The 14,005-nt window shown below is 39.4% G+C and overlaps 1 protein-coding gene across 2 annotated transcripts in view; it reads left to right on the forward strand.

Annotated features, from left to right (window-relative positions):
- Nucleotides 1–13,386: 13,386 nt before the first annotated feature.
- ETF1 (eukaryotic translation termination factor 1) overlaps nt 13,387–14,005 on the forward strand; it is a 48,166-nt gene continuing 47,547 nt past the window's right edge. Inside the window, exons 1-2 of one of the 2 annotated variants that reach the window (XM_044664564.1) lie at nt 13,387–13,470; nt 13,657–13,760. In XM_044664564.1, the coding sequence (XP_044520499.1) occupies nt 13,675–13,760 (86 nt within the window). In that variant the 5' untranslated portion in view covers nt 13,387–13,470; nt 13,657–13,674. Of the gene's footprint in view, nt 13,761–14,005 lie in introns of both variants that reach the window. The other variant, XM_044664565.1, reaches the window with a different exon arrangement.

Raw genomic sequence — 14,005 nt, forward strand, 5'->3', positions numbered from 1 at the left:
AAAAGTCTCCAAAGAATTGAAATTACCTCATAAAGGACAATGAAGAGGTATACTATGAGCGTGAAAAAGCTGTAACATATAACCAATAAAGAACTTCGAAGAGGAAAAAGGAGGGCATCGAAGAAATGTATCATAGGAAAAGAAGGGTTAATCACATGGCAAAATCAAAGGACACTGAAAGGTGAACAGCTTAATAGAATCTTCACAATATCAAGAAAACATGAGAAGGCAGCTAGGTAACAAAGCTAGAGCACTAGTCCTGGAGTTGGGAGAACCTGGGTTCAGATTTGACCTCAGATACTTCCTAGCTGTGTGACCCTGGGAAAGTCACTTAAAACCTGATTGCCTAGCCCTTACTGCTTTTCTGCCTCTAAAAGAGAAGGTAAGGGTTTAAAAAATAAGTTTAAAAAAAAAAACCACAAAGAAGGCTCAAGAAAGGTGGGTAGACTCCCTTTGTAAATTAACTTAAGGGAGAAAATGGACAAGAGCTAGCTGAACAGACTAGATGGACAGATGTCTATATCTATCTATATCATTCTATATCATTAGATATAGATCTATATCATTCATCCAAATGAGTGAAACCAGAGAACTGAGAACTAGAGTATTAGAATAACATTAAACACCAAAACAAACAGCTAAACTTAATAATGTTTTATATTTTATTTCCATGCATAATATTTAACATTTTCAGGCTCTTCCCCTAAGTCCTCCTCACAATTTTTGTCTATTTCATTCATTTTTGCCCATAATTATAGTTGAGGGTATAAATCTATTTTCCTGGTTTTTCTTTTTCACTTTGTGTTACTTCAAAAGAATTTTTATAGTCTTCAAATGTGTCTGCCTTAATTGTTTTAATGCTACCCTATCAAAAATGAGTACTTGTTTCTCCATAAACATAACAACTCTGAATTTGGTTGCTTTTAACTATTTTTGCCAATTTAATAAACATAAGGTATCACTTCAAAATTACTGATTTTTAGCTCTTGATTAGTAAGTTGACCATTTTTTCAAATGGTTATGAATAATGTTTCCTATTTTGAAAATTGTTCATTCATATTTTTTGACTATCTATTGTGGACTGGGAGTTCCCACCAAGGATTTAGTTCTTTATACATTTTAGCTGTCAAGTTTTTGTTATATCAGATTTTTCTCAATCTGCCATTTTTCTAAAATAGTTTTTTTTAACAAGTTTTTTGGATTTGACCCAGTAGGTGTGAATCTTCTATGCTCCATTTTTTTCCTCCCATAGCTGCATTTTACTTAGTGATAAGCCTCATTACTTGGAAAAAAGGACCCATGAGAGAATCACTATAGTTTAGGATAGTAACCAAAGTCAAAAAAGAGAGGGTACCCTGCACCACGGTGTATATGGAAACCGATCCACTGGGGTATAGGAAGAAAATATTACAATTGAGAAAAGTAACAGAATTATCGGGCAATTTTAGTTGCTGCCTGCTCTCTGATGCCCTCATTTTCTTTGCCTGCCTGAAACTCAATGCAGGCTTCCATGGACAGTCAGCTACCCTCTATACCCCAGGCAGGTACTGAGGGTAGGTAATCATTCCTTGCCACTCTTAGAGGGGTCACTGCACTCCCTCCCTCGATCCCAATACAACTAAATCCCATAGTTTAAGATGCACAGGTTTCAGACCTTCTTGCTACTCCCATCCAGGATATGCTCTCTTTAGGACCAAATGAAAAAGGTGGCTGCCCCAGGCTGGGAAGTGCTGTGGTAGAAAGTCTGAGAAAAGCCAAGGACAACAGTAACAAGGCCAAAAACAAAAGTAAGCAGCAGCTGGCAAGAGACAAAAGTAGCTATTGCTGTTGTCAGGAGTTTGAGATTCAAATAGCAAAAAATCTGTAACCCTCATCCCCAAACTTCCTCAAACACAACAGAGAGCCTCAAAGCAAAAGGTCATTCGTCATCAGAAAACCATGACCCATGTGGGCATCTTGCTATCTGCCCCACAGTTGCCCTGAACAGCCATCCTCTAACCTGGGGTTGGGAATGGGGGAAGGTAGAGTCTGACCTCCAGAAATTATGCCACCCAACTTCCTTATATCAGAAAAGATGAACACTTAGTAGTCAAATTTCAACAACCTTTTATTTTTATTTGTTACAGCACCTATCTTGTAGGATGGGAAGGGAAATGTATGTGGTGGTATAACCAATACCTACATGAGTCAGTAACCACCAAGCACTACTATAACTTTATATACTAGTGGTTATTTTATTTGTCCTTCAAACGTCTTCAAACTCACCAAACTTCATATTTTGAAAAGTCTCTTCTAGACTCCTCCCTGCCTGATCTCCAGTTCAATAATGGCAGAAGGTATTTTTAAAATATCAGAATCTCTTGCCCATTTTCAAACACTGAGCCTAGATATTGATGGTTTTTGGTTTTTTTAAGAGCTTCTGGGAGTCTTGCATCATTACAGTTCTGTATAACAACATGAAGCAGCTCTTATTTTAGTAGGAAACAGAAACTTGTGTTCAACACCATCAATCTTTGCTACCATATAGTTGGGAAAGCAACTCCCTATGTAACTTCTACGTAAAGTTTATATAACTTGTTACCCTTTTGTAGATGAAAAATAGATGTGGGGGTTGGGGTAACCAAGTAGCAGAGTGTGTAGAACACCAGGCCTGGAGTCAGGAGGACCTGGGTTCAAATCTGACATCTTACAATTCCTAGCTGGGTGACCCTGGGCAAGTCACTTAACCTCAATTGCCGAGCCCTTGTTGCTCTTCTCTCTTAGAATTGATACTAAGAAAGAAGATAAGAAGGAGGGAGGGAAAGAGAGAAATATGTGGGTACTAGTTAGATCATGCTATAACCTAAAAATATAAGCGATACCAATTCAAGAGAGACAAACTTACTGTTACTGTTAGTGATTTTGCTGGTTGGAGCATTTACTCAACACTAAGGCAGATCATAATGTCTCTGCAACAAAGGAGATGGTCTTAGAGAGTTGTAGCAAAAAACAACAACAAAAAACCCTACCAACCAACTAAATGAACCTGTACTCTTTTAGCTTGGCTGATCCTTAGACAAGAGACACATACAATCCATTATTTGACTCATAACTCAACTCCTGACCAGCAATTCAGTTGCCTTCATTCATAATGAGGAAACTGGACAGTGGAACTTTTGTGGAAAAAATGTTAGAATGTAATAAAAAATATCAAATATCAGTTAATACATTTTTTCAAGCAACTGATTCACTCTTAAGATTAGAGATTATAAAATCATATATCAATAAATACAGAAAAAGCTTTTGAAAAAATACACCACTTTTTGATATTAAAAAACATTGGAGGAGGCAGCTGGGTGGCTCAGTGGATTGAGAGCCAGGTCTAGAGACGGAAGGTCCTAGGTTCAAATCTGGCCTCAAACACTTCCTAGCTGTGTGACCCTGGGCAAGTCACTTAACCTCCATTGCCTAACCCTTACCGCTCTTCTGCCTTAGAACCAATAAGGTATGGGTTTAAAAAAAAACAAAAACATTAGGGGCAGCTAGGTGGCACAATGTATAGAGAGCTAGGGCTGGAGAAGAGAGAAATAGGTTCAAATCTGGCCTCAGATACTTCCCAACTGTGTGACCCTGGAAAAGTCACTTAATTCTTCCTGCCCACTTACTACTCTTTTGTCTTAGAACCCATGCACAGTATTGATTCTAACATGGAAGGTAAGGGTTTTGAATAAATATATACATAAATGCAACAAAGTAAAATAACCACAGAATAAAATACCTGGCATTATGCCTGCCAATTTAAAAACACTTTTTACACAGTCAGATTTAAATAACTGGAGAAATGGTAATTTTTCTTAGGTGAGCAGGACCAATAATTAAAATGACAATCCTACCTAAACTATTTATTAAATGTCATCCCAATTAAATTACCAAAAAATTATTTTATTGAGGTAGAAAGAATAACAAAATTCATTTGAAAGAACAAAAGATCAGGAATAAAATGCAATGAAGCCTAACAGTACCAGATTTTAAACTATCATAAAGCAGCAAATATAAAAAAATATTTGGTACTGACTAAGAAATAGAAAGGTTGATCAGTGGAACAGAACAGACACACAATAAACAGAAGTAGAAGACTACAGTAACTTTGTATTTGACAAAAGTATTGGTCCAGGTTTTTGGGATGAGAACTCACTATTTGGTAAAAATTGCTGAGACAATTGAAGTCATTTGGCAGAAACTAGGAATAGACCGATTATCTTACACTATTCACTAAAATAAGATCAAAATGGATTCATGAAGTAGGCATAAAAGGAAATACAAGTAAATTAGTAGAACAGGGAACATATTACCTATCAAATGTATGGATAAGAGAGGAATTTATGAGTAAACAAGTGATGGAGAGCATTTTAAGATGTAAAATGTATAATTTTGATTACATTAAATTTAAAAGTTGTTTTGTTTTACAAATAAAGCTAATGTAGCCAAGATTAGAGGCAGAAAATTGGGAGAAGGGGGTAGCTGAGTGGCTCAGTGGATTAAGAGCCAGGCCTAGAGACAAGAGGTCCTAGGTTCAAATGTGGCCTCAGCTACTTCTTAGCTATATGACCCTGGACAAGTCACTTAACCCCCATTTCCTAGCCCTTACTCTTCTGCCTTGGAACCAATACACGGTATTGATTCTAAGATGGAGGGTAAAGGTTTTTAAAAAATGGGGGAAAAATCTTATAATACCTTGGAGAGATGTCTGTTAAAATATAGAGAACTTTGTAAAATTTATAAAAATAAGAGCCATCTCCCAACTGATAAATGGTCAAAAGATACACACAGTTTGGGATAAAGAAATCAAAGCCATATATAGTTATGTGAAAAAAATGTATTTTATCCTAAGGGCAACTGAACTACTTGCTTTTTGTAAACAGAGTACATGGTCAGATCTGTACCTTAGGAATATTAACTTGGCAACCATGCAGAGAATGGATTAGAGAGAACTAGATTCTGGGAGCCCTATTAGATAGCCCTGGAGAGAGGCATAAGGGATTTGATGTAATATATAGGCTGACTGTATTATGAATAGAGAGAAGGGGAAGAATATAAGACATGTTGAGGTTACTTTAATACTTGGTAACCCACTGAGTATATGGAGAGAAAGAAGATGCAAATCTAAGTGGCTTCCTCCAAACAGTGGCAAAGTAGAAAAAGGAATGCATCATCTCATAATTGATAAATAGTCAAAGGATATGAATAAGCAGTTTCTTAAGGAAGAAATCTAAGCTATCAACATATATATGAAATAATGCTCCAAATTACTATTAATAGAGAAATACAAATTAAAAGCAACCCTGAGGTTCTACCCCATATCTGACTGACAAAGTATATAAAAAGGAAAATGACAAATGCTGAAAAGGCTACAGGAAAATAAGAATACTAATGCACTTTTTTTAACGGATGTGCTTTTTTTTAAATTCAAGTTTATTTAATTAATTTAGAATATTTTTCCATGGTTACATGATTCATATTCTTTTCCCTCCCCTCCTCCCACCCCCTCCTGTAGCCAACATACAATTCCACTGGGTTTTAACATGTGTCATTATCAAGACCTATTTGCATATTATTAATATTTGTACTAGAGTGATCGTTTAGTCTACATCCCCAATCATATCCCCAACAAACCACTTGATCAAACTAACTGATGCACTTTTGATGGAAACTGTGAGTAGTAAGCTGGTCATTCTGAAAAACAATTAGGAGAAAATTCACTAGAGAAAACTATGGAAAAACTATGGAAACTATGTCAAAAAAATTACTACTAAATTGACTGTTGATACTGATATTGTTACTTTATTCAACTAATGTTTAAGTGAACAGGCTTACAAGTGTTTTGATTAAATAACATAAGGCATTTGATACATTTTATAGATAATCAAGTACCTGATAATAAGGATGCAATCTAAAACCCAGAAATCAATGTTACATATGTACATGTTAATCATAATAGATCACGAGGAAACATTAAGGAACATTGTATAAGATTAATAAGGTTATAGAGTTATTTCTCATTATATTCTTCTCCAGTTCATTCTGTATACTACCTAACTCCAATTATATGCTCTCTATACATGTCCTTCCTCCATTTGATAAGAGGTCCCAGTACCACCAACTTCTTCAGAATAACATATACTAAATCTTTAATTTGGATAATATATTCCTCTTTATTTGGATAATATATCCTAGGTTCATATATCAGCACATTGCAGTACAGACTGTAGCCCTTCTGGATCAAATGCTGGCAAAGTAGTTGAAACTTCTCAATTTGCCAGATCTGACTGAATGGAAGATGGAATATCTATTTTCAAAGGATATGGTTATTCTCTTGGATAGGTGGTAGAGTACTTATCGAAGACTACTAAATTACTAAAAGATTACCAAATTATTAAATCTCAGAACCCTAGTCTTGGAGCTCTCCCAATTCTGGAACTGTGAAATTGAAGAATTTAAGAAAAGAAAAACATGTGGGGTTTTTTTTCCTGATATGTTGATGACTTTAACTATAGTCTATTTCAAATAACATAATGCCACTAGATATTACAACTATTCCATTTAGGAACAACAATGGCAGAGCAAATGTTTTAAGTGTTTCATTTCCTGCTACACACCAATGACATAGCACACTCTTCTTCTGAACTAGGTCTCCTGGTTCCATCCAATGGGATACAAGTCCAGTCTGGCTTTGTGAATTTATCTCCAATCTGAAATTTGAAAAATGGATCCCATCCTCATATTTAAAAAAATGTGAGGGTGTAGCCAATTGAATAGAATATGCTTAACTTTAGTTGGGTTTGCAAACTAGTGCTATTTAAATAACATCTCAGCACATGATCCTCGATACTCTTTCTAGAGGCTGTAGCTGACATTGTCTACTACTTCTAGGCCTAGACTATAAGGAGACCAAAGAAATAGAAAAAGAACCCAAATATTCAAAAAATATTTTAGCTCTTTTTATGGTGGCAAAGAACCAGAAACAAATAAGATTTCCATCAATCAGGGACTAGCCGAACAAATGACTGGATATTAATGTAATATCAAGCTAAGAAATAAAGGGATGGTTTCGAAGAAACCTGGGAAGACAAATGAACTGATGAAGCATAAAGTGAGAAGAACCAGATAATTTATACTCTCACATTAACTTAGAAAAATAAACAATTTTGAAAGACCTAAGGATCAATTAATATCAAATCATAATTCCAGAGGATCTCATCCTGGTACCATTCCAGCAGGCATGCTACAATTCTCTTGACAGAGAGTTAGTTAAGTATCAGAATGCTGGTTGAGGCATATATTTTCTGGTACTGGCCAAGGCAGAATTTTTTTTTGCTTGGCACAAGGGTTTTCTTTTTCTTTTTCCAGTTGAGGGAGGAGATATGGGATGAAAGAATATACTTAAATTGGAAAACAAATTAAATCTAAAAAAGATGAATTAAAAATATATTTAAAATAACTAAAATTTATCTCAGAGGGTTGTTGGATCAATTGTTTTAGACATGCTGTGAGATATGCAGGAGACATCTGACATTTAGTTTTAAATAGCCAAAAGGCAATTTGTAATAGAAGAGACAAGTGGCTATAAAGATTTGGGAATCATCTATAGTACAATGATTGAACCCACTGAAACAGGTCACTAAGAGTAGAAATAGAAAAACTGTTCCAGATAGAGCTCTGGGCTACACCTTTGTGCATATGGAAGTGGAACACATGATAATCAAGCAAGAGACTAAGAAGCTGACAAGATAAATAGTAGAACCAGGCCAGAATGAAGTCAATGAAAACCCTATAAGTGAAGTGTCAAATAAATTCACAGGTCAAGAAAAGAAGTTTTTCCTTTTAGCAGTCAGAGACTATTGATATTTTTAGAAAGAGCAGTTCCAATGGAGTATAATAGCCAGATTGCTTGGGCTAGAAAAAGTAGAAGAGGAGGCTTTTAAGTATGGGTAGTTTTTTCCAAGAATTTGGTGGTGAAAGTGAGGGTCATTAATAGGATCTGAGAAGGATAGGCCAAGTGAAAGTTTTTCTAAGGATGTGGTAATATTTAAAAGGAGCCAAGAAACAAGAGGCTACAGTAGAGGTTTAGGAAATGAATGACTAAGGAGGCAAAGGAGACAAAGATGGGAATGAAAGGGATTGGGGTACAACCATGGGGTCTGGAGTTGGATAAAGGCAAAAATGGGGCATGAGGTTGAAAAATCTGAGATATAATATTTGGGACAAGAATGGTGATATAGGTGACTTTAAAGATGAGACAGTTTAGAACAGGTGCTATAGAAAGTACCATAAAATGGTCAATCAGAAAAGATTAAGAGAATTGTTATGCAGTACTTGTAATATTAAATACTTTGTAATTGATCCAATCCTGTAAGTATAACTTTCTTCCGTAAGTGTTTAGCAGAATGAAAGTGGTTATTGATTGCAGAGACAACTGACCTGAGGTAGACATTTTAAAAAAGGATTTAGCACCAGGGATGCGACACAGGGCAAGGTCAGAAGGCAGAAACCACTCTTAAAGACTTTTTGTTCATATTATTCTTGGCCTCTGACTTTTTTGTACTTCAGACTGGATATGGTGGGGGGGGGGGGGGTGGTATTTGTGGGAGGAGATTGATAAAAAAGAAAATAAAGGAACCAATAAGAACAGCTCTAGTATTTCAGAAATGCCTCTCACATAATTAGCCCCATGGCTTTCTAGTCTGCCACATTATTTCCCAACTAATCTTTCCTTTGTCCACTGGATTCCATCCCTTTTTATTGAATTTAGTTCAAATAGGAATATTTTGAAAAATATTTTCACATTCCTTTCCTTTCTTAGCTGGCTACAAATTTCATCCTAGAAAAGTATATTTTTTAAAATCCCCTTTTTAGTTTAACTAAAAATACTATTTTTCTAGTCTGAAGTCCCTGAGGAGCAATTCTATTTTTAGGCCTTTCATCGCATCTCCCCTTTGCTTCCCTTTAGTACAGTACTTGGCATGAAGCTAGCATTAATGACTGATTGCCTGACACTAGTTTTTCCAGATCTTTAGGATAGTGTAGAAAAAGTCAAGAACAAATGCTAAGGCCTAGAAAATGAATTAAGAATAGACACTAAATTTAAAACAAAAATATGTCTTGTTTAATAAATATCACTGGCTTCCTCTAACTCACAAAGGGCATGAGTTAAGAGAGTCTTAACTAAGTACCTTAGTAGGTACTTAGTTATTGGAAATTTGGGGTTCATTGAGCCTTAATATTCAGGTCCATGATATAAACTTCCTGTGGATGTTTAGAGGACCTGATAACTTCATTTCCCATGATTCCTCTTACATAGGAAGTGTAATCACGCAGACAGAGGTATAAGACTCCTGATGTGATTGGGAGACGCTCTCTTTCCCATGGAACAAAGCCAGGTGGGCAGAGGTCATGGTGGACCATTTTTGAATTAGATCTTAGTAGGCATGTTGAAAAAGGAGGAGGGTTGGGCGTGGGGCTAGCAACCCCACCCTGTAAAAACTACATCTGCTAAAGAAACTGCAACCTAAAGTAGGGGCAGCTGGGCTAGCTCAGTGGCTTGAGAGCCAGGCCTAGAGATGAAAGGTCCTAGGTTCAATTCCGGGCTCAGACACTTCCCAGCTGGGTGACCCTGAGTGACTTTGTGACCCATTGCCTACTGGTTGTGGCCCTATGCTCCTAGAATGGAGTCCCAAGATGAAAAAAAAAAAAAAGGCATGTGACCTTCTTAATTACCAATATGGCTTTATTAATAGTTTATTTAAATAAACTATTAATACTTTTGAATTTATTCATCTATATCAATTTTATTCCTAACAGTTTGATACCCTCCTCTTCCTATTAGGGAGGATTACCAGAAAGTTGAGTGGATCCTTAAGTGGAGACAAAGTAAGTAACTGATTTAGGGGAAAAGTGCCGTTCTACTATTAACTTAGAATCCTATTATAACATATTGAGGTATTTGTTTCTTAAAAGTACTATCCTCAAATTGTCAGAGGGCATGCCAAGGGGGTGGTAGGAAGACTATCAGTTTGGACATTTCGAGAGAAATATTTGAACTTATGATGTTAAATTATTAAAATTGTTTTTGGGAGGTTTATAGCTATAGTTGTTTTATTTTTCTCTGACAACTCAATTACACATACACCCACACACCTACCTACCTCCACCCCATACACACATGCAGGCATACACAATTTTTGCAAACATATTAGCTAGACTAGTGATGGGCAAACTTCAGGCCAGATGCAGCCCCCTGAAATGTTCTTTTCGGCCTCAAACATTATACAATGAGTAGGATACAATACAATGAAACTTCGAAAGAGTTGCCTTAGAAACAGACTGACAGATGAGCATTTCTTTTCCTTTGGCCTCCTCTTTAAAAAGTTTGCCCATCACTAAGCTAGACCACTACGGTTCATGTGTCACTTTTACTATCACCAGACAAAATAGGCCTGTTTTCTTTCATGTCCTAATAATAGCCTTGTTCAGCAGAGCAAGCATCTAAGATTCTACTTTATCCTCTGACATTTTTTTCTTCTTTTGTGTGCATCTGCCAGTTGACTTTATCATTTCATCAAACTCGGTCCCTAATTCTAATTTTATGTGAATCAGTGTGTGTGATATAGAATATATTATTCTCAAAATATATAAAAAATATATAGTAAATTACCCCAGTGAAAATTAATAAAGCTGGTTTCCCCCCCATGCTTCTCCCTTCAAGACAAGATTACCCCAACCCAGGAAAAGATTACTCCCCCCAATACAAAGGTCTCTTAGAGGGACAGAAACAATCAGTGTCTTTATACTCCCTTCAGGGAGGCTTGATCATATCAAGATTTCCCTATAAATTAAGAGGTTTTTCCTGTAAATCTTTGGGTCCCTCTCCTCTCCTTCCCCCCTCATATTCTTAGTATTTCCTGGCAAAAAGATATTGAAATTAAGGAGATTTTATACTACTAGAAAATATCACTATCTGAAAGGATTGTTCTTGTCTGTGGAATCAGAAATATAAGTGTCTCTAAATTTATAACTATCCAGCAAGTTGGGTTTTAAGGACTACTTTTTAAAAATCTCAAACTCAACAAAAATAGATGGAAGTAGTCCTTTGGGGGGTGAGCTTGAGGGGCAGCTGGGTGGCTCAGTGGATTGAGAGCTAGACCCAGAGATGGGAGGTCGTGGGTTCAAACCTGGTCTCATACACTTCCTAGCTGTGTAACCCTGGGCAAGTTACTTAACCCCCATTGCCTAGCTCTTCTGCCTTAGAACCAATACACAGTATTGATTCTAAGACAGAAGGTAAGGGTTAAAAAAAAGGGAAAAAAAAAAAAGAAAGAGCTTGAGCAGTATGAACCTACAGCCCTGCTAGCAAGCAGATTCTTAAGTCATTTTTACTGAACATCTACTGTGCATATAAATATATAAACATACTCATATATATGTGTTAGTATTATGTATATACATATATGCACATATATGTATATTTGTGTATTTATCTAAGCAAACAAGACACTTTTTGTCCCCCCCCTTAAAAAAATCCATAGGGGGCATTTATAATCTAGCTGAGGGGGCAGCTGGGTAGCTCAGTGGATTGAGAGCCAGGCCTAGAGACAGGAGGTCCTAGGTTCAAATCCGGCCTCACATTTTCCAGCTGTGTGACCCTGGGCAAGTCACTGGACCCCCATTGCCTACCCTTACCACTCTTCTGCCTTGGAGCCAATACACAGTATTGACTCCAAGAGGGAAGATAAGGGTTTAAAAAAAAAAATCTAGCTGTGAAGACTATACAACCGCCTATTATGTGACAGGTACTAGTGATACAAAGACAAAAATTTCAGATTCCAGACCTCTGAGTTTACATTCTATCAATGTTATATATTACATTCTATCATAGCTTGTCCAAGGTTATACAAGTTACAGTAACAATTGAAAACTTATGCAGATGACACTTTCTCAAGAGTAAGACTTTCCATATACACATATACATACTCTCACATATATATTTCACGAAAATATTAGGAGGCTGAGATAGGTACTATAAATATAACCAACCAGAGAAGAGGAAATTAAGGCCCCGAGGGGTTAAGAAACTTGTCCAAAGTTACATTAAAACTATATAAGTTTCCCCGATTTTCACTTCTAGAGCTCTACAACACTAATACTTGAGTCACTCTGAAAGTAGGTACAAAATGCTTAGAAAATTTAGGGAAGGTGTTAGGGTTAGTTACTTTCATTTAAGGAAATTAAAGAACGCTTTAAAGCTAAAGGTAGCATTTGAGCTCAATAAATAACGTGGAAGTGGAATAGTAATGCACTATACGTAAACATTTATGTAACGTTTTAAAGTTTGCAAAGCGTTTTTAACTCGATATAATAGATTCACTACAATGATTCTCTGGGATATTACAGTATCACCATCTCAAATTTACGGATGCAGAAAACTGAGGATTTGAGAATGATTTGCCTAGCTAATAATTAGTTAAGAGAAGGGATTAAACCTAAGTCTCCTGATCCCAAATCGCAACACTTTTTATCCACCCACCACACAGGTCTCTTAAACGTCTTCACTATTTCCTTCCACGCAGTTCTGGTGAAGAGCACAGACTCCCAACACAGGTAAGGACCGCAAAACTTCCACAATCATGGGGTATTCAAGCCCCAACCTATGAAATGCCCATAATTCCGCCAGTCTCGCACTCCAGAGCCAGCGGCCGTGACGACACGGAGCCGGGAGCAACGTCACTGAGGCGACCAGCAGCGCTTTCCTCAGAGGCCTGCAAGGCGCCATTCCCGGCGCGCAAGGCGGCGCCAGTAACCAGACTGGCTCAGCCGGGAAATGAGCGGGTAGAGCTGCAGTCAAGCAATCCCATCAATCCCTGAAGGACACTCGAAGTCGGGCCATGGGGATCCAACTCCCTGGAAATAGAGAGAAGCAGACGCTACCACCTCCGACCACCAAGCATTCATTGCCCTCTTAGTACCCACTCCTCACAGTCCTGACGCGGCACAGATCAAAAGCTCGCGAGAGTCTCAGAGACAGGTTCTTCTTCTCAGCCCCCCCCCCCGCTCCGCGTCTTCCACGCCCCGGAAGAAGTGGTAGCTTTTTCTCCTCACCTCAACCCTCCAGCCCTACCTCACAAGGCAGCGCGGCCCCGACCGCGACCAATCCCTAGGCCCGTTGTTAGCGACCGCGCGATTAGCCAATGAAGCGAAGCTGCGCGCGCCCGAGCTTTCTCGGCCCCTCCCCCTTTCCTCTTGCCGCTGCCCCCCTCCGCACCCAGCCACTGGCTGCGGAAGTGATGTCACAGGCCCCATGTGAGCGGATTGCAACACATGCAGCTGCCTGGAGAGAGGGAGCCGGTGTCCTACGTCAGAGCCGCCGCCGCTGCCGCCGCGGAGCCGCCGCCGCCGCCGCCGGGGAGGAGCCGCTGCCACCCGGGACTGGGCCCTTAGGTGAGGGCTGGAGGAGCGGGGGGAGGAACCAAAGTGACTAGGACCTCGGGGCACGGGCGGCAGGGGGGGTCGGGGGGGGGAGAGAGAAGGGCCGCTTGGGGGCGGCCGGGGAGGGGACCGCTCTGCCCCGGTGGCGGCGCTAACTCTGTGGTCTTGGTGTCTCCGGGCCCCGCCGGGCCTCTCTAGGGAGGAGGAGGCGAGAAGATGGCTGACGATCCCAGCGCTGCCGACAGGAACGTAGAGATCTGGAAGATCAAGAAGCTCATCAAGAGTCTGGAAGCGGCCCGCGGGTGAGCGCTGCGCCGCGCCTGGGGATCCCGGGACCTCCCCCTTCCCTGTTTCTTCCCCCCCACTCGCCCCCCCCCGGCTCCCCCTCGGGAAAGCTGGCCTAGACTTCCCCGCGCCGCATGGCCGGCTGTGGAAAGCCTAGCCGAAGAGGGCTTGGCCGGCCCTGGGGGCCGCCTCTGGGTGGGGCCCCCGGCGTGGGCCTCTCCCCGGCCCTGGCCGCCCCGGCGTCCACCACCTCCCTCCTTCC

This window comes from Gracilinanus agilis, chromosome 2, assembly GCF_016433145.1.
Source record: "Gracilinanus agilis isolate LMUSP501 chromosome 2, AgileGrace, whole genome shotgun sequence".
Classification (NCBI taxonomy): domain Eukaryota; kingdom Metazoa; phylum Chordata; class Mammalia; order Didelphimorphia; family Didelphidae; genus Gracilinanus; species Gracilinanus agilis.